At 42.8% G+C, this 21,280-nt stretch overlaps 1 protein-coding gene across 1 annotated transcript in view; it reads left to right on the top strand.

The window, feature by feature from the left end:
- LOC139351799 (phospholipid-transporting ATPase ABCA1-like) overlaps positions 1 to 21,280 on the top strand; it is a 132,387-nt gene that overhangs the window by 58,752 nt on the left and 52,355 nt on the right. Inside the window, exons 25-32 of the mRNA XM_070993804.1 lie at positions 1,463 to 1,511; positions 2,363 to 2,470; positions 2,646 to 2,678; positions 3,298 to 3,437; positions 7,516 to 7,643; positions 12,428 to 12,526; positions 13,156 to 13,345; positions 21,074 to 21,168. Coding sequence (XP_070849905.1) covers positions 1,463 to 1,511; positions 2,363 to 2,470; positions 2,646 to 2,678; positions 3,298 to 3,437; positions 7,516 to 7,643; positions 12,428 to 12,526; positions 13,156 to 13,345; positions 21,074 to 21,168 — 842 coding nt within the window. The remainder of the gene's footprint in view (positions 1 to 1,462; positions 1,512 to 2,362; positions 2,471 to 2,645; positions 2,679 to 3,297; positions 3,438 to 7,515; positions 7,644 to 12,427; positions 12,527 to 13,155; positions 13,346 to 21,073; positions 21,169 to 21,280) is intronic.

Here is a 21,280-nt window from a genome sequence, read left to right as displayed (position 1 = left end):
GTTTTTCCCATACTGAGCTTCTGCTACCCACAATGCATTGCAATTATCAGCTATGCCTTAAAGTGAATACAGGTAAACAAATACTGACTGTATAATTGTTTTTAGCTCATACTTTTAACCTGAATTACAATCAATTAATTAGAAACGATTTATCACTAAATTATTAGGATTTTTTTAAACCTCTTTATCAAACACATTTTACTGAGGGCAGAACAGTTATGTCTACAATTCTGCGCATGGGTTGTCGATTGGGCATAATAAGCCTGATATCTCGTTCACTTTAAAGATGAAGACAACATGGACGGAACTTGTAACTTTACATGCCAAATGCCCACTTCTAGCTAGAATATCCAAACTTACTAGTACTTGTTTGTGAAGTGCCTTGAACTGTGTAAGACTGCGCTGGGTCAGGCACATTCAACAGCATTAGCATCATGACACATTCTTGAAAAAGGCTGTGGTCAAGCACCATTTTACTTGCAGCTGAAGCACTAATGCACTCACCCAGTGAAGTACTGTGATAGTAGTAGTGTCGCCATTGTTCTCATTCAGCATATAGAGTCTTATTTTCCCACAGATATGTGTGTGCGTTGTGTTCCGCATCCAGACTAGTCTTGGATCATAAAGTTGAGTGACTGTTTTTTAATGTGCTTGCTGTAACTCAGACATGAGTCATACACTCATGGCTTGCAGGCAATGTAAATAATTCCTTTTGAATTTCTAAAATTCAGACACAACAAGGTTATTTCATCCGTCCATGTTTTCTTTTGAAGTCCGACTACACTTCAGCTGAAATACGATGCGGTCTTCGATATACGGCACTAATAAACAACTGCTGATAGATGTTGCGCGGAAGTCAGACATATAATAACGTTTGCTCTGCTTATTGTTATGAATAGCTTTTTAAGTACGTGTATTTTTGAGTGTTCTTACAATCTCAGCGCTTCTATTTTATGAGTTTTTGATAGAATTCAGCACATAAAATCACGCTCAGTGCAAATTATAAATTTTGAAGCCTTTGCCAGAAGTGTGCAGAGACTTTTTTAGTGGGCAGATGTTGAAACAGGGCTTAACATGCACTGCAGAATGCAATAAGCGAAGGTCACTTGGAAATTTTTCACAAATATGGAGATTTATTTCTTTTGACATATGGCCTGAATTGATAAATGAAGTCAAGGAGGGAGCTTCTCCAAGAGAGGCCAGTTGACAGGTGCTCAAGTAAAGGTTAGGTTCTCTGTGGATGCACAGCCCTGCTCTGACTGGAAGCAGGAGCTTGACAGGGATAACTGGCATCTGCATCAAATATGTGCACAGCCTAGTTAACACTCATCTTCTGCTGTATCATTAGTTTGCATTCATCCTGATTGTATCCATACTTCCAAGGCAACAGGAAACATTCTGTAGCTCTCATAAGATGCTGTACACATGCAGCATACTAATACATAATTTATTCATTTTGCAGATATTCCTTAAAGTGGCAGAAGATACCGGAGTGGATGCAGAAACACCAAGTAAGGTTTTATGCTTGCTTGAGGTGTTTCTTGTTTGTTTATTAAAAAAAAAAGGAATGTGCATAAGGGGAGATGAAAGAAGAAGTTCTGACACGGTAAACATTTGAGTCACATGACTGATCATCCGTTCCCATTCCGAGAGGTGATGAAGAAGCTATTTGTGCACATTAAAATGTTTGACTGGTCCTCTTTTAATCAGTCATTTCATTGTGCCCTCTTCCTCTGCAATGATGTTTTTTTTCTGCCACCTATTGTTTATGTCAGTGAACCATCTCCTAATATCACATGACAGAATGGATGCAAGCAAGCTTCTTGACGATTTTCTTGTGATTCGGGTTAAAATTTGTGATACACTTTGATGGCAACCCAGCTAGTATGCATGCTTGCTAACACCTCTTAATTGTACACTTAACTTGCCACAATCTGAGCAACACAAGGCACTTCAACATTTCGCATGTTACGTGATGCACGATATTGCTTAATGGTGCTGTTGTTTGATTGCTAGCTGTCACCACTGATGAGCTGTAAAGGAAGTATGATCATCAGCACTTCATTCATATTTACAATTAACCTCAGCTTCAAAGACACCATTTCATTTGTGTCTACACTTCAGGTGAATCTCTCGATAAATATTCCACCCACATATTTGGAGCCTTTTTCTATGTCTATCACCAACGTCCCTTTTTAGCTTAATGTCAGAATCGGATTTCCTCACGTTCCTGAAACACCTGGGTTTGTGCTTTTCCTCAGAATAATATGGCGTCGTGCAGGGCAGGTAGCTATTCTTATTGTTATTTATAACCTTAAATTGGGTCAGGCCAAAACAACATATCTTATTTGTATTCCCACAGCAACAAAGGAGGCGTCGGTGAGAGACTGCAAAAGAAGCTCCCGTGCATCCAAGCGGAACAGCATCGCCAGCGTCCACATTAAAACAGAGCAGGGCGCTGGAATGACTGGCAAGTCTCTCCAAATATATGATACATTTCTCTTTTTTTTCTAATGAAGCAAAACCAATTAAACATTTGCGAATTTATCTAACAATGCAGAAAGTTGGCTCATTAGTACTACTCATAGAAACTTAGTGAAATGAACTATTATTCCTGCTTGACTCTGTTTCTGTTTCTCGTGCAGAACTGAAGGAAAAGTTCACAAGCAAAGTTGAAGGTAAGCTCTGTAATTTGTCCTCGCTGCAGACAATACGTCTGTGTTTTCTCCCACTTTCTATTCTTCATTGATTAACTTCATTTAGTTTGGCTTCAGCTTGACTGTTTCACCTCAGTGGCCGTTTTGAAAGGGGGGCACAAACAAGAGCTCTGCCTTCAGAAAAAGTCATTTTCAAGCAAAATTTCCCTCCAGCCCGCGCGGCATTATCTAAGCTGTCTTGTCCTCTTTTCAATTTTTGCCATTACAATACAGTATTTCATCATGAAAATTGCTTTCAATCTCAATACGTCTTACTATCTTAATGACTGCTGTGAAAATATAGTGCTTCCTTTTTTTGTGCCAGTATTCTTGGCAAATGTGAGACATAAAACCAACGTGTCAACAAAGCCTTTTTTTAATCACCTTTTCCCGACTGAGTCACACCCAAATACCATTTCCAAATTCATGTTAGATTAAAAAAGCAGGTGCTGCAGTGTGGAATGAGCTAGTGCAGCTGGCAGGTTTAACACTTAAGTTGGATTTGATCAGCCCATTAGCTGTGCTGGAAAGCGTACTCAGCAGGTCTTTTCCATATGCATAGATGATAAATAACACAGTGGGTTAATGTCCACACCACCAGACTTAAAGAAGAACGCCAGTGTCAGTGGGAAGGGATCCACGGTCATCACCGGATCGGCGCTAATCAGGAGGCAGTTCCTGGCGCTCTTTATCAAGCGCTTCCACCACGCCCGAAGGAGCCGCAAGGGACTCATTGCCCAGGTAATGGCCTCTGTCTGTCATGTTGATGGATTGAGGGGTTATACTAGGAAGGTTGCGTGGGAGGATCAAGGTAGGATTGTGTGAAATACATGTTGGCTTTCAAAATCAGTTAATGACATATATGATAGAGAAAGCTAATCTGGAGGGAAACGTCATCCATCTTGATGGAGTCAATAGTTGTGGAATTTAAGTTGTGGGAAAAGTAACTGGCACAGACGGCGGGATATATATATATATATATATATATATATATATATATATATATATATATATATATATATATATATAAAGGAAGGAGGAAGGAGTTTGAAAAATTTGAAGAGCAGAAAGATGTCAATAAACTGCAGGTAAAATCATCATCTTTACCTCCTGAAGGAGGCCATGTGTTGGATCAAAGAATGCTCGAGGGACTGCAGAGGCTACAGATGGTGTGAACAGAGTGTTAATTGCTGCTTAGCTCTGATAAATCACTTTCTGGGAGCAGAAAAGTGCCGATACCTGGGACCAGGATTGTTTCAGCAAAAACAGGGCCGATAGATGTCTGCTTGGTGCGGCCAGGAAACAGTTAACGCTTTTGTGTGAACAGCGAGCCCGTGAAAGGTGTTTTGGCCATCAGTCTCACCTGATCGCTGTGATTGGCATGAGAAAGGCAAAGTGACACCCGTGATTTGTTTTTCCTTCACTTTGCTCTGCGCTCATCATGTATTTTGGTTAGCTGTATATTAAATGTGATCGCATAACAATTACAGAGATGACAGACCGCTATTAGCCCATTAAGTGTATGTCTATATTATTTTGTTCCTCGTAAACATGATTTCAAAAGTCAAAACCAATAAAGAGGCGTAATTTAAACAAGTCAAAAACAATTTCGTTAAGTCGCAATTTCCAGGGTACTTAAATGATTTTTCCTTTTTGCTTTCTCAAGCTCTAAAAAGTGTGTCGTGACTTAAATTATGTCTACACACTACCTATCTTGATTCACAGTGTGTGCGTGAACATCATCGGTTATGACAGCCGCCATGACGACGAAATAACACGTGAACATGCCTGAAGAGCGGCTCATCCGCTCGGGTGTGTGCGCGTGCGTGCGTGCGTGCGTGTGTGTGTGTGTGTGTGTGTGTGTGTGTGTGTGTGTGTGTGTGTGAGAGAGAGAGAGAGAGAGAGAGAGAGAGAGAGAGAGAGAGAAAGAAAGAGTGGGAGGGAACAATGTTTCACCTCTGTGAGAGGTGTGCAGGTTCCTCTTGTAATTTGCTGCAGTACCAATCCCCATTAGTCACTGTCAGTCTTGGACGTCCCTCTTTAGTGCGGACGCAGAGCGGGATAGAGGGATAAGTGTGCGAGTGTGTACGTACAAGGGTGCACATTGTCTGCAAGGGCGCACCTCCTACCTCTTCCTCTTTATTCATTTGGCTAAAGGTTTTTTTCCCCCCCATCATGTCAACAGCTCCCATTGTCAGCAGATATGATTGTGTGGTGAGGTAATCTCCTGGAATACAAGCAGTTAGGGGAATATAAAAGAGATTATGGCATGTAACACAAAAGGAGTGATTTATGGGAATGAAAGTTGGGTGCAGGCGAGCCTTGGCAATGTCAGAATCGGGCAGAGGCAGTTATTGGTTATGTTGCTGCGGATGAATTGAATGCCTCTGGTGCCCGGAGCTCAAGCTGAACTGACTGCTACACCTGTTTCAAGGTGCAGATTATGCACATTTGACTCTAATTATTACTACAGCTTCTGCATTCTTTTTATTTCCCGTCCCGGACAGGATTTTCCGCTGGAAATAATGTGTTTACTATTTGTCGTATTTTATCTGCTGTGAGAAGAAAACACCACGTTAACACACCAGTAAAATATCCAAGGTGATGCTATTATCCCGTTTAATGCAAGGTGCAGCAATAAAGCCATTATTCACGAATGAAATTGGGTAGACATAAGCGTTTTGTTGAGGAAACAAACTCAATCTAATGAGCCATTTGACTTTGCAGGAAATAAAGCACAACTTAATCGTGTTTTGCTGTTTATACCCTGTTTGCATATAATCCCGTCCTCTTCTTTAAATCCCCACCAAACTTGAGAATGCGATAAACTCATGCATTGTTCATGGGAGTGCTTTGGCTTTGTGAGCGTAATGACTTCTCCCTGTTTTTTTGCAGATCTCTCTCAATGGAAGAACTACCAGCTGTCACCTGCAATTACAGTCGAGAGAAAGAAAGAGAGAGAGAGAGACGGGGAGAGAGGGAGCAATAGAAAAAGAATAGTTCTTTCTTTTCTTGCGGTCTGCCATTAAGCTTTTCAGTCTCATTGCAGCTCTTTATCTTTCTTCCAAGCATTTCCAAGCCCGTCGCTCCGTGCAGTAAATTCAGGATTTTCAATTGTAGCACCTTGAATCGGCCTGGCAAATTGTGCGCCCAATTAATCAAGGGTACGCAGCCTCCCCCTTCGCTGCTGCGCGCCACAACCTACAAGTGATTAAAAATTAAAGATATGTCGCATTTCCCCCCCCCCCTGACCTTTTTGTCAGCTCTGATAGTGACATGAAAGGGGAATTACGTGACAAAGAAAAGACGACTTGGCGACGGGGGTGAGCGCGGCCGCGTCTTGTTTTTAAAAAATAACACAAAAGACGAGAAAACAGCAAGAGGCTAATTAGATCCGAGTGGCCGGATGATGGTGGCAGCAGAGGAAGTGGTTAATCAACTTAATAAAATGTACAGAAGAGCCCAAACAAGTTGGTGGGGAGCATATTTATGTGCACGCGTTATTGCAGCGGTCTGGCGTTATTGTTGAATGCATCAGTCATTTTGAGGCAGCGAGGGGGAGGAGGGGGAGGAAGGTGATGAAAATGATCTCGCATTGAATCTTGAGCTGTCATGCTTACACACATAAACATGGATCTGTGTTCCCCATACAGACATGATAATGCAGTTTTTTGTGTTGTTTAAAGGAGCCCAGCTCTAATTTTAGCACTCACTGTGGTCGTGGGCTGTAACATACGGCATAAAATGAACACAGCCTCTAGTGTCAGTTTCTACACTTAAAATGACATACATTGTGTTGTACTTGTGCTCTATATAAATACTCATGCCTATTGACAGAGAGCTGTGGGAGGCACTTTATGTTTCAGGTCATTGGGCAGAAACTCCATAATATCCTTTCAGCACATTATAATTCAAGTGGTCTGGGAGAAAACTAGACTTGAGCACCTCCACTGGGCTCTGTTTTCAGACTTTAGAAAATATAGTCTGTGATGGGGGACTGGCCAATCACAGGCCATTTCAGAGCGCCGAGCCTCGGGCTCATTATGTTCGACGCCATAGAGCTCACATCAACGAGTGGCAGAAAGGCATGATGACAGTGGGGGAAACTTTTGAGGGCGGACAGTGCTGTGTGTGTGTGCGTGACCTGGTATTTATCACGTTGTGGGGACAAAAAAAATTGTTTACACAGTCACATTGTGGGGACTCACCTGCCTTATGGGGACAAAATGCAGGTCCCCTTAATGTAAATCATTAAATTTTAGGGTGAAGACTGAGGATAGGGTTATGGGTTAGGTAATGTTAGGTTAGGTATAAGATTAGGGATAGGCAAATAGTGGTTATGGTTAGGGTTAGGGTCAGGCTCCAGGAAATGAATGCAAGTCTATGTAATGTCCCCACAAGTGATAAAAACACAACGTGTGTGTGTGTCTCATCCCACTGTTAGACAGCCTCACAGCAGCCTCTGAAGCCTGAGGCACCCCGTCCTGGGGCCGGGGTCTTGGCCAACCGATTGCTTCTGCTGCTGTTCAGACTTGTTCATGTTCCTCATGTAGTTGTTGTAGCCCTTGTGGCAGATAGCGTGCCTTTAATCTGAAAGGAAAGTCGCATCTTTGTTGCATTGTGTTATTTGGTAAATGTGCACAGAATAGAAATCAATCTGTCTGGCAGTCACTTCCATGAAAACAACCCAGGGTTTCACTGAATTCCCTTGACTTTGTACCACTTTACTTCAGATGTAGCAGAGAACGTGTGAAGCAAAGTCGTGACAGGGACGCTTTAATGAGGTAATTTAACTTCAAATTCGTCACCGTCCTCCCAGGTGGTCCTGCCTGCTGTTTTTGTGTGCCTGTCTCTGATCTTCTCGCTCATTGTCCCGCCATTTGCTGAATATCCCAGTCTGGAGCTACAACCCTGGATGTACGGTCTGCCTCAAACCACCTTTTACAGGTAACAACATCATGACACAGCATAGAACAATTTGTTGTGTTTGTTTTCATCAGTTGCTGGACATTTTCACTGAATTCAGCGCACATTTTTACATTAGATTTGCAATCTGTGATGTTTTCCTCTCAAGATAATAATCACTTTCCATATAGCAATAAGCTTAAATCCATTGTGTGAAACTTTTCCATATCCCTCTGTGTTGCTGTTACCCAGAAGTATGACTTTCCAGGTAAGAATCCTCCAGCAAATGATGTTTGCCACGACTGATTAGAAGAACTGAAGTTATGGCACGAACAATAGCAAACATGGCTGAGTCGATGAACAGTAGGTTGCACAAAACTTTAAACTTCAAAGGCAGAAAATCAAAGGAACAAGATATCATAGGGCTGCTCGTGCTTAGTGACAGGTCACGGCCTCGGACTCATTGCAGAGGATGTGGACACATAACATCAAAAGAACACACAGATGTGCACCACTGTAAATGGCTTTTTTCCACACACATATCCTTATTTTCACGTGTACATTCACTGTATGAGAAACTGATTCTTTCATATCATTTTATGTAATGGGTACAATCTCTCCACATTCACTCCAGTTTCAGTCTATCTTCTTGGATCTATCCTCCTCCGTAACAACAAAAGTGCTGTAAAAATGCCAATTGAATTCTAACGTGCATTAGCGGTTACAGCGTCTGTCCAAAGCATCAAACTAATCTTGACGCTGTATTCATAATCTGTTCTCCTGACATGAAGCTGTCGTTGCTTATCCACCCTGCAGGTATTTCATTCCCCCTGGCAGTGCTTTGTAGAAATTCACTTTGAAGATGTCAAGACACAATTAGCTGTAACCTGAAACTGCTTTATTTAAAGTGGAATCTTCGCTTTTGGTCAGAGCGAGACGCTATTTATGCTGCCTTTGTTGACTTATTGATGCACTTCCGTTTGATGTGATCTTATATAAACCACATAGTCTAATCCAAACAGAAAGCTTGGATTGATCATTTTATTATTTATTACTTGTGTTTGCTTGTAGCACGGGGGTAGATATTTTCAGTCCTTGCTTAGTTTTACGGTAGATTTGTTCAGTGATAACACTTTATGTCATTACAAATAACAAACACTGCTTGAATGTTTCATTCATGATTTTGTATCCTTAAACATTTGGCACCACATGAACACACAAACACATGTCACACACATCAACGTGCAGCTCACTGAGGGCACCTTCAGGAGTTATCCATTCCTAAAGATTTGAATAAAGAGTGCCTTTTTTCTCCCTTGAAGCTAAAATCTAGAGGCAATCCTCTGCTTTTTTCGGATTGAGGAGGCTTTTCTGCACTTTATCAGCCCAATAGTGGTGCTTTCCTTGCAGACTTTTACCCTGCTCTCATGCCAACAATGCAGCTGAGACATTGAAATGCAGCTCGTTCTTTGTCTCTCTCCACGGTGCTGAAACAGACAAATTCCCTCTCTCTGTGCCTCTCTGTCCATGGTGCTGAAACACTCAAAATGCTTTGTCTCTTTCCGCGCTCCAGTCCCCTCCTCTCATTTCCCAGTTGGTACATCCTCCACACCTTTCCTCGCCTCCTCCTCTAGTCCCTCCCACCTGAGATGCGAGGAGTCGAGGCAACAGGCATTTAACAAAACGAGACATCCTCGCTTCAGAGCTGACATTTTAAAGCTCAGTTCATTTCACATGACGTGTGGCATGGACCTCACAAGACAGTGAAGGACTGAAAGCTTGATCGCACATTTGATCATTTTAATCACTAATACAGCTTGTGAATACAAAAGGGACTTCTACAAAGGAGGCACCTATGCATTCTCGCTCTTGGCTCCTCTGGCAAGCCTACTCTCTCCTTGAGGTGCATTTAGGAATTGAGGCGTCCTTCAAGATGTGCCGCTTTCACTTTCCAGGTCACAGGCACCCGGGAAGAAGAGGGGAGAGTAGACATGCAGGCACGAAATAGACAAATGAGAGGGCCCAGTCTATTTGCTCTCACTGCTTCTACCATTTCTGTTACTTCCTGCCTAAAACCCAGAAAACACTAGACATGAAGACATCATGTAGCAGCACCCCAGAAGGCAAATAGCTGTCCATAAAACATCATTTAATTGCAGTGGCACAACCTCGCCCGGTGTTTTCAGGAGACGGATGAGACTTTTCCATGACGCTGTGGTAATATATGACCTTTGAAGCTTGTTCTGACACTGAGTAAGTCAATGTTACTTTTCTTGCCAGTTGTACTTTTTTATGTCAATACAGAATGTGACAAGTGGGAATAAATCCTGGCTCGCCAGCGTGGGATCTCAGAGTTTTCTCCTCTGCAAAGTCTCCGCAAAAGTGGTAAAACCACAGCCTCCCTCTTCTCGGGACTTCCTGGGAGCCGTTCTTGTGCGATACATTTTGAAACTGGAGTGCTTTTAATTTCTCCGACGTTCCCTCTGGCCAGTTATTAAATATTGTCTTTTTCTCTTGAGTGACTTTAAAACCTCCTGCTCGATGGCGACTGTGTGATTAAAAGTAGTGCGCCTTTTCATCTTAAAAGTTCATTCGGAGGAGCATTGCGGCTTGATATACATCATAAATGGCAATGAGCCATTTTAACGTAGAGTGATTGAAGATAATGATTGATCTCATTTAGAATTTCAAGAGGCTCTGAACCCTGCTCACAAATGTATAATGTATAATGGTGGCAATAATGTGGATTAGTTAACCTCTGTTTTTTATTCTCTTTGGTTCATTTAGGTTTTTTCATTTAGAAACAGGAATGAGAAATCAGAACATGGAAGGAAATATTTACGCTCCAGACAATAGATCACTCTCTTTGATTTCATATTTCTGTAATATGCTGCAGCCTTCATTTGACCTTCTTCTAATATTGTCTCAGCTCTCCGTCTGTGATGTTTCAGTTCGACTAGATGAGCCCATTCATTAGTTCCACTGTTTCTGTGTGTATGCACAAGTCTTCATTTTGGAACTGTCCCATAGTTTTATTACCTTGAATAACGTGGCAACCCAGCCATTGTTAATTGCAAAACAGATGGCTGCACATAATCCTTTTTTACAATCGGACCACTTCAATTGCGCTCGCTGGTGGTCAAGGAAATGACCATATGACCTTCATGAAGACGCCTCTAAATGAGACAATGAACAGTGTATTAATCCAAATGGCTGGCTGGGCTGTGACCACTGCTGGCACAAAGCCATCACGATGGTCTTTATGAAACACTGTGTTTTAACTCCCCCGGTACCCTTAAGATAAAGGGCAGACTGTGTGTGGTTAGTAATGAGAATGAAATTGGAATGGGCCGATTGTTTAACTGAGACACAGAGCTTAGAAATGTACAGGACAGTCAGATAATAATGAAAGGCTGTGATGAGCCCATACTGTACACAGAATCTTGAACAGGCTCTTATCGGTGTGTGCTTGTACACATCAGGACACAAATGGACTCAAGGTAGAGAAGACGAGCATCGCCTTTTTGTTTAGTCAGTGTTGTTTGGGGAATTCTTGTTGAGATGGCCGTCAAGCGTTTACTTTGAATACACCATGTCTGAGCGCCTCGTGCACATGTCTCATTTCCTCTCTGGCCTCCCTGGATGTCAGGACACATTTAAGATTAATGATCATCTAAACTCCTGCGCTTTGCCAATGTGTAAGACGGATTAGAGGACATGTAAAATCTTAATCGATTGTGACAGGAGACTGATTACAGGACGTGTAACATCCTAAGCAGCTGTGACATTTCATTGTATTCCAAATATAGAATATATATCTGATATCTCTCCCCAGGCACTCCGGCTTCCTCCCACAGACCAAAAACATGCTCATTAGGTTAATTGGTGACTTAAAATTGTGCTTAGGTGTGAGTGTAAGCGTAAGTGGTTGTTTGTCGATATATGTTGCCCTGCAGTCGGCTGGCGACCAGCTCAGGGTGTACCCCGCCTCTTGCCCGTTGACCGAAAGGGATAGTCGGGGTATAGAAAATGGATAGATGGATATATCTGATATCAAAACATCAAACCGACAATCAAGGTTAGAAGTCAGACTCGGCTCGCTCTGCTCCACCTTACTGTAAACTCACCTCTCTATTGGCAGGCCTCTCTTTTGAAATGAGGTGAGTTGCATATATCAAGCATTTTCATTATATCAAGGGAGCGCAGGTCAATTCTGTAAATCAATTCAGCTATTTCATTAAGAGAGACTCCATCATGGTACTCTGTCATCCAGTGCAATGACAATAGATCGTAGCCAACCATTAGTCATGACCACCGAGACTCTGATTAGTATGTCCATTCTGAACGTCTCGATGGGTAATTCTAATGCAGATCAGTCCAGCTGTCCTGAAGTGTTGAATTCAAGCTCTCCTTGAAGCAATCAGTGGTACAGCACATTTGATAAGCCACACTTAGTGTCACTTCACGCTTTGGACGGCGTCTTCATGGTTTTTCCTACTCCATGTTTTTCTTTTTTTTTTCTAGGAAAGAGGTTATACTGTGACGCGGCTCCACCAGATGCTTTTGTTTTACTTCTGTGCTTGTGTCAGAATATAAGACCCGATTAATACTTTTTGATGCCACTGGATAAAAGTGATCTGTGGACCTGCTGTGAGAGATTATTTATTCTTTCTTTGGATTCTCATTAGCTTCCTGGGGTCCACACAGAAACAACAGCAACAGTGATAAAGACAACAACCCCAAATCACAGATGAAATTCAAAACCTTGCTGCACATTGATGTGTTTGAATGTGCATTTAATCGATGATTATCCCAATTATTTACAGCAATGACAGGCCGGGAAATGTGGAGGTGGCTCAGGTGGTGGAAACGTTGGTGAACACGCCTGGCTTTGGGACTCGCTGCATGGAAGGAAACCCAATACCGTAAGTATTTCTGAATGCGCGTTTGTGTTTGCGCATGCATTCATGTCAAATGGCACGTATTGTAAAAAGTGTGAAGCTTTGCGAGCCCTCTAAGTGTGGCTTGTAGCCACACACCTGTGCATTTACACCCTATGTGCCAACATGGAGTCACGCATGTCTGAGCATGTGTTTGTGCCTCCCTCAAGAAACCCCGCCACAGAAATAAAACAAGCTGTAAAAAGGCTAAGAGCATCGGAAAGGAGTGTGCTGCACGTGCACGTTTGAAAACCAAATGACTGTCCTGATCAGAATAAGTTGAATAATGAATGCCTCTTTAGAGTTCAGAATGAAATGGAATTATTACTGAGCCCTGAGCCCGTGTAGTTTACGTGTGCTTGTGCATCTCAGATGCTGTCAGCGACTCACTATGCTTAAGTTCTTCACAGATATCTCTGAATTCAGAGAAAAGCGCCTCTGATGCCATATGATATCCACTTAATATAATACCTATAATATCTCCATTTGATTTTTTTACTATGCTGCACAGCATTTACACATGTAGTTAAGGTAAGAGAGCACATGTATTTCAGCAGACGTGGTCGTAGTCAATTGTTGCCAATTACAATATTTTCTCTATTGTTTTCTTTTAGGGATTTACCGTGTGTCCCGACTGGCTCTGATTGGTTCACTCCATCCGTGGATCAGTCCATCACTGACATCTTCCTCAATGGTAACTGGAGCATGTCTAACCCCTCCCCTTCCTGTCAGTGCAGCACGCCTGATCGGGCAACCATGTTGCCTGACTGCCCGCCCGGCGCAGGAGGGCTCCCTCCACCTCAGGTCAGTCTCTCTCTGGAGCTTGAGCGTTTTGATGGGAGGGTGGTGTGGTACTTAGAGCCACCATTGTGTGGCTTTAACATCATAGGTTTGATGCCCTGTGCTGTGTCAGTCTTTGTCTGAAGTCCTTTTAGCGAGACAGTTAAACCCCACCTTAACCATATGGGGCACTGGTCCTGGCTGCCTGTGCCCCCCTGGTCTCTTTGGTGAAGTGCCTACACTTCCTGTATGTGTCAAAGTGCAGCAAACGAGTAAAATGGTCCAAATGTTCAAAAATAAATAAATCAGTGACACAACAGCACATTAAAAACTGCTTGTCATGGAAGCTTTTGGCTCACAGTCTGAAAGTCCCCGTCAGCATCATTTAGATTTGAAAAAGTAAAGGTACTTACTAACAAGGAAATTGCGTTGCATTGCAAAATGTAAATCGCCCTTTTGTGCTGCCTCCCTTTTGTGAACTTGCATGCATGCATGAAAGCAGGACCAAAATTGATTCCACTGAAAATACACTGAATTTGCCACTGAGAACGATTCAGCTGGAGCCTTGCTAGAAAATTTATTTAAATATACCTGCGGTACCCCTACACCCTTTCACTCCTTCAGGTGTACGTCAACTTTTAACCTTCTAGCGTCTTTCAGGACTCAATTTTTCTGCTCACATCACAAGTCTGGGGAGGTGTCTGTCCCTCATCCTCCAGGATTCAATACCAATCCTTTATAGGCCATTACTTCAACAAATACACATGACCAAATGCACCTGAAGAGGCTTCATCCTGGTCGAGATCCATGGGCAAGTTAGTGCACGCCTGCCTACCAGCCACCACCTGCTGATTGAACCAGTCACAATAAATAGACAAAGGAGTGTCTCATTTGGACCTAACTGGTTTGCACTGCAGTCCCCCAATGATGATGGGAAATCTAAGCTTGAGAGACAATAGATGGAGAAGCTGCCACCTCCACTCCAATGTCATTTTATTAGAGATGGCTTTGTCTGTTTGGACATGAGGTTAGCCAGCTCAGTTTATTGTCCTTTCAGAAATTATCTTCGGGTCTGTGGAAACTGACAAATACAACCACAACAGAAAAGACATTACAATTATGGACAGACATTTAACAACAAAATGCCCTACAACTTATCATTGTAAGGTAATAACTCACACAGACTGGATTATGGGCTGGTGGATGGCCTTGGTTGGGAGGGTGCAGCAACAAATCCTGCGTGTGCAAGAGCCAGAATGTTTCATATGTAACACAAATGCCAACAGCTCTGACATGTCTACAGCATATGCACAGACATGCTCTCAGACAAGCAGGATAAACACAGCACGAACACCAAACTATCATTTTATCTTGTTTTATATTGACGGACAGTGTTTTCATCGAGGCTGAGTTTCACTAGTGTTGTTCCTACATGTCATGTGCACATAACTATATTCTTTCTAGTGTTTTGTGACACGACCAGTCATAAAAATCCCACATCGCGCACTTGGGTGAATTCACTCACAAACAACATTCACAGTCGTGGCCTTCTTGTTTTGAAACCATGACCTCAAGCTGAATGAGGTCACTTTGTTTTGCAGCATGCAGTCATCATCTTCAACACTCGTGTATTCATGAAATGCCCATTTGTCTCTCAATTGCATGTCTAGAGCAGAAAGACTCATCAGCGCTTCTCGCCCTCATACTTAACCCACACATGATCTCGCTGCTTAATACACCCGCTTCATCAATTCAACATGATAATGATGTGATCAAAAACACAATTTGCTGGTAATATAATTTACAGCTTTTAGCGCACGTCTGCATTTCATGCATAGCAGCTACACTGTAGATCTTCATGTATGAGGTCTTCCTTTAGCGACTGTAAAGCAGGGGAAACATATGAGAAGTTGAGTGAAGATTTCAAGTCTTCCAGTATTGGTCATAAAAATAGATTATATTGACTATATGGAATATGGATGTATATTTCACACATGATCCAGGAACTGAAACATTGAGCAACGTTGCCAAACCCCTTTTAGTGAATGTAGCTTTAAAGTAATAAGTTACTTACAGCACATTTTTGAGAATCAAAATACCATTACATATAATTAAGGTGCCACTCAATGAAAAAAAAGGCTTCAAAATGACAGAACAGGCAGTTCTAAACTAATGCTTCGCTGTTGTTGAAAGTGCCTTCGGAGTTTTTAAAAGCATCAGTTCTTATGTGTCTGTGACATAAGTCTAAAAAGCCTTTGAAAGTTGTATTTGCAAAGGAGTTATGAAGAAGCAAAGCTTCTCTCAGCCTCTGTTCTTCAGGGAAGTGAGGGAGTGATAAGATGAGATACTCTGGCCCAGTTAAGAAAATACTCACACAGCCACATACAGATATATCTAAAGTGATTTTGTCTAATAATTGCCATGGCTTTTCCTCTTCTGTATATCACATACTTGGGAGATGTCATCTTGGAAGGACAAATGAGACATCCATTAAAAAAGAGCCTCTGCAAAGTCGATGACTTCCAGCAGGCAGGACATGAAATGACACAGTTTGAAACTGCGGGGCTCCTCTGCCACTCTTTTATTTCCCTTCCATCCCCTATACCTCCCCTATACAATAATCCACACCACATAATGTGCCATTTCACACCCTCCACAGATCTGTAATGCCTCGTTGAACTTGTGTGAGTCTCTCTGTGTGCTCCTTCCCGCGACAAGGCCATCCAGGGCCACATTAAGGGAGCAACTGTCCAGGTATCGTGTTACCGGATGATTGTTGAGACAGTCAAACAAGAGAGGTGCCCTTTGTGTAACCTTTTCCTTTCCCTGACATTCTGTCCTGGCTTATGACAGCGCTGTCAAGGCGTCCCCCATTTGTTGAGGTGCTGCTTGTATCTGTGTATCTCCTTGGTACGCTGCTAAGCCATCAAGGTCTTTCGTTCGAACCCCCTTTTTCTATTTTGCTCCTTTTCCTCCGCTACACCTATAACTTCCATTTAAAACAGCCTCACTCAACAGCCTGAATCTTTTCCTGTTATTTTATGAATTGCTACTTTACTGGATTTCTACTTTATCGTGCCATGCTTTAAGTGGCGGGTACTTTTAGTCCACTTAGCCTGAGTAAAAAGACCATTTATAAAGGCCAATGCTTGCCTACATCTGCTTGCATTCACTTGCATCATTTCCCCTTTATTTACAACGTCTTATTTTGTTGCAATCCAGATCCTTTTAGAGGATATTAAAATGGACTCTCGTTTTTGCATGGAAACAACCTTGAGGACATTTAGTTCTTATCATGCAACAAAGTTATTGCCAGGCATCTCCCACTGTGGCTAAATGAACTTTATGTTTAGGATAAGAAGCCGCTACAAGAGCAGAGTATTTAAATGCAGCACGCATGCTGTAAACGGTCACGTTCCTCTGTTCATCTCCCTCTTTTTGCATAATGCAACACTTTATTTGGCAGGGGTCAGTTTTTGTAACGCAGTAGGCCAGAAAGCTTTGCAGCGTTTTATTTCATCACCTGAAGGCTTGAAAGATTTATATCACTGTGATAGCGTGTGAGTTCATATGGTGGACAGATAGTGTAATACAGTGGGGGTTTGGAAAATGTTTGATCATGGTCCTTTTTTTAACCGTTCGTGAAAAGACTTTTCTTTGCCAACATGCGGGTGTAGTTTCTCTCTAAATGACAGTGAATCAAAGTGTTAACCCACAACCCTCCACCCCTCTTCAACCCTCTTTGCCTCTCTGCTCTTAACTGTAACCCACCAGTGGGCCATAACCCATAATTTCCTGTTTGAAATGTAGTGTAGTGCATAAGGTCATGAGGTAGACACATGTATAATTCTATACTGTGCAGTCATCATGTTCAACTTTACCATATGGAGTCTGAAGGGACTATCATTCTTGAGAATTGTTGCTTGTGGAGAGGTAGGATAAACATTGTGACATCCTGCTAAACACACATATGCACTTAGGAGTATGTATGTCCATGTGCATGAGAGCGTACGCATTTATCATCTTTGCTTATCTTTAGATTGCGGCCCATCGCAGGGGGCCATAAATTAATGCAAGTCCGAGGCAGAGACCACACACAGAAGCTGAGCACACCATGAGGATGTATTCCCTTTGACCTGAAAGCTTCCCCTGTTGAATAAATCATGACAGAGTGTACCAGCTTCACATTAGTTTCCTTTTTTATCTTTTATCCTGCCCATCCGCCGAATATGCCCTTGAGAAACTACAGAAGAGACAAGAGAGAGAAAAACATGGACACATCACCACGGGAGGTGGTGTGAAATCATTGTTTCCATGGAAATGGCGGCCAACAGTAAGCCCGTTATCAATTCTGAGGTATTGACTCTCGTTCACTGGTGATATTTAACCTTCGTAGATGAATAGGCCGTCATGCGTGCAGAGGAATTGATAAAGCCGCCGCATTCGCCGAATTACGATTGATGTCTTTATCATTTGGAGACCGGTGTAACTACAGCTCGCTCTCACTCTCCTTGGCCTCATCTATCAGGCTGTTGAAGTTGGGCATTTGCTTACCATTTGTGTGTGGGAATAATGGCACTGCAAGGGATGTAAGACTGCCATTATTTAGTTTAATTTGTTGGTATGAGAGAAAAAAGCCTTTCACCACAAGTATTTGTTGCACATTTGGAAATGAAAATGTCTGTGTGGCTCGTTCATTTCAGTTTGGCAGGACTGATGGTGCACGCCGGTCAGTGAGACCACCATGAATCTGTAAACTCTACATCCGTGGGCAGGTTTTTTTTCTCCAACAGTCAGCTGGCAAAGAACAAATCCAGCTAACCGCAGATCAGCTCCAAAACCCCCACTAGTCCGCACTGAACCTGGCGAACACAACAGGCTTACATATCCTTCATCTGCTGGGCCCTGTTGATTTGTCACTTTGACTCCCAGCACCCGCAGATCCATTTTAGTGTAAAACGACCTGTCCAGAGCCACCCTCTCAGCAGAAGGCAAGAGATGCTCGAAAACAAGAGCCGAAAGGTCATTGAATTTTGAGGCGAGGTAAAATGGTGGATGAGGCGGTGGTTTCCCCTTTGTTGTGGCTGAACAGAACAGAAGGGGATCAGGATGAAAATGTCTCATCAGGCATGAATACCTGCAGCTCGCTCTCTTGTGATCCAGGGCAGAATAGCAAGGGCAGCTCGCAACTGCACGTTTGTCACCCAGCAAGTGCTTCACACACCACTCCAGCTATTACCTCGTGGTATTGTTTGGCTCGGTTTCAAACCATAGTTGTGATGCGATCATATCGGGTATAATCACACGACCCGACGAAAGAGCGGTTCCTGAAACGCACACGTTGACACACATACACGCAATTACACAACAGGCCACCTGTCACTTCCACGCCCAACACATCGTTGTAATGAGTACGTCGATTTCAAAACACCTCCACGCATGCAGAAACATATTGTTTGGCTTGATGACACAACCTCATCATCACTTGCAAAAGTCAGAAGACAAGTGACCCCACGCCTTAGCATAACACGTTTAATTACAGAAGATCCTGCTTTCTGGAGATTGCTTTTCTTTGCACACACGAGATAAAGTTTGAATGGTACCTTAGAGGTACAGTGCGATATAAACAGTGCCAAGATTAATATGAACACAGCGCGGTCTCTTATCTCCCCAGTGCTCGAGTGTGCCAGCTCATTCAACAGATTTGATTACTCCTTAGTTTACATTTCCCTCGCCCCTGTTTGCTTCCCCAGCTATCAAGCTACCACTGTGTTGTGGAGAGCCCACGTTATGTGCAGAATGCCAAGCGCACTGATGCTGTCCTCACGTAATGAACAAGAGATGCAGGCCCAGGTATTTCACAACCACATCATATTCCCATTTCAGTCTTTCTGATCAGGGACATGGGCCAAGGCCAAAATAATTAGACCCACACTGGGTGTATGAACGGGTATAAACTCATTGTACACACAGTGGAGGGTAAAAGCTCTTATTTTTGGTTTTGTTTGTTTCCGAGTTCCTGTGGCTTTTCGAAAGAGAAGCATGTTTGTTCGGAGATAAGCCAAGGTTGCTGTGCCGTTCGTCCTCCTTATCTCTGATTCGTAAGCCAGATGGGTCCTCTTCTTCCTCTGCTTTCTCCTTCTGTTTGTTTTTTGCCTTCTCATTCGAGCTCTCCTCCTCTCCTCCTTCCCTCCCCTGCTCTTCAAACTTATGTTTCTGTCCTCTATCCTATTCTGTCCTATCCTCTGCTCCTGCTCTGTTTTCTTCTCCTACTTGTCTTTTAGCAACTTCTTTAATCTTGCTTTTATCCCTTTATTCATCTCGTCCTTCTTGTTTTACCTCAGCTTATCCTCATCTCCTCCTCGCTTTACCGCTACCTTTATACCCTATATAACAGCAGTACCATGTTGTGTAAAGCCCAAACAAACAGTGATTTATCTGTAATGGGGGTTTTGGACCCAGGAATGAAAGGGATGCCAAAAAGGTCATTCCGACGGATTCCTGGACATCTACTTCTTTATGGACATCTACTGTATGTTAGAAGTGACAAAGAATGGGTGTACACACAAGGGTGATTGACACACAGGGGTAACCACTTGAACAACATGCCGTGCGTACTCAAAGCTTGCACATCCAGCTGTTTGTACAATGGGTGGACAACCAGTGCAACTAGGAGGTACACTGGTAAATTGCGTTGCAGTCAGGGGTCTCTACTGCTTTATCAAGGATCACTCTGCTAATTAGCACAGTGTTACCTCTCTAAATAAGCTGGGCTAAAGCAGCTTGGCGTCAGCGTGAGTGTGTGTGTGTGTGTGTGTGTGTGTGCGCTGGGAAGTATCAGTCCACACATCGTGGAGTGTATTCATGGTGGTGTGTCGCACCCTTCCTTAATTGGATGTTTGAATGTGCCCATTTATACACAGAAGGGCATCTAATTAGGGTCTTCTGACATTAGACACAGCTTTCGCAGCTCTGGCGGGGGTCTAGGTTTCAGCCAGGCTTCCCATAGCCAGGCTTAATTGACTATTATGATAAGGGTTGAGAGAATGTGTTCTACGGCGCTGTGAACAGATACCACCTACGAAATGTTCTTGCACTTAAATTTTGTCGATTTTGCATCTGCTTGATGAGTTTTTATGGTCGGCTGAGCAGTTGCGCCTGCTGCAGCTTTTCTGTGGTCAGCCTTCTGCTCAGGATGCTCTGCTACACACAGGCGCAGTTAAGTGATATATGCAAGTTTTATACCCCCCCATAAGTAACAGAGGAGGCGCTGAGCCTCTTTTGCATGAATATCCCCAAGTACCTTCAGGTTAACCCTGCATTTGTAGAGTTACAGCAAGTGTTTTGAAACTGTTTCTTACTTTTTAAACTTAAAGCTGCTCTGAGCAATACTTTTGTATTAGCGTTGGACAACTTGATCATGTATAATGTGAAATGCATCGCTCACTACAGTACACCTAGTGACAAACTCAGAAAATTATCAGCACAAGCTCCAGTTTCCTTCAGCCCGATGGAGCAGCTCATTGTTGACATGACGCCTCCATATCTGCTGGCTGTGAATAGGCAACTGTTTGCGAACATTTTCACAATATCAATTTTATAAGGTGATAATATGTCAATATTGTGTCTACGGCTTGTGGTGCTGCCCCCAGTGGCCAAAAAATGCAGGTTTTAGCTTTACCAAAAGTAACAAATGGCAAACCAGGAGAGTTTATTTATTTTATGTGCTCACACTTTGTCTCTTTTTAACAGAGGATCCAGAACACAACGGACACATTGTTGAATTTAACTGGACGGAACATGACAGATTTCTTGGTGAAGACTTTTGAGCGCTCAGGCAAAACAAGGTAATGCATGTCAGTGTTTTTGAATCGGGGCATCAGTGCATTCATGTATCTGGTAGCACTTTAGAGACTCGTAACTCTCCTCCGGCGCTTTGGCTGTGGTCACAGATATTTT

Source organism: Chaetodon trifascialis, chromosome 23 (genome assembly GCF_039877785.1).
Source record: "Chaetodon trifascialis isolate fChaTrf1 chromosome 23, fChaTrf1.hap1, whole genome shotgun sequence".
NCBI lineage: Eukaryota > Metazoa > Chordata > Actinopteri > Chaetodontiformes > Chaetodontidae > Chaetodon > Chaetodon trifascialis.
This window is presented reverse-complemented; position numbering and strand designations above follow the sequence as displayed.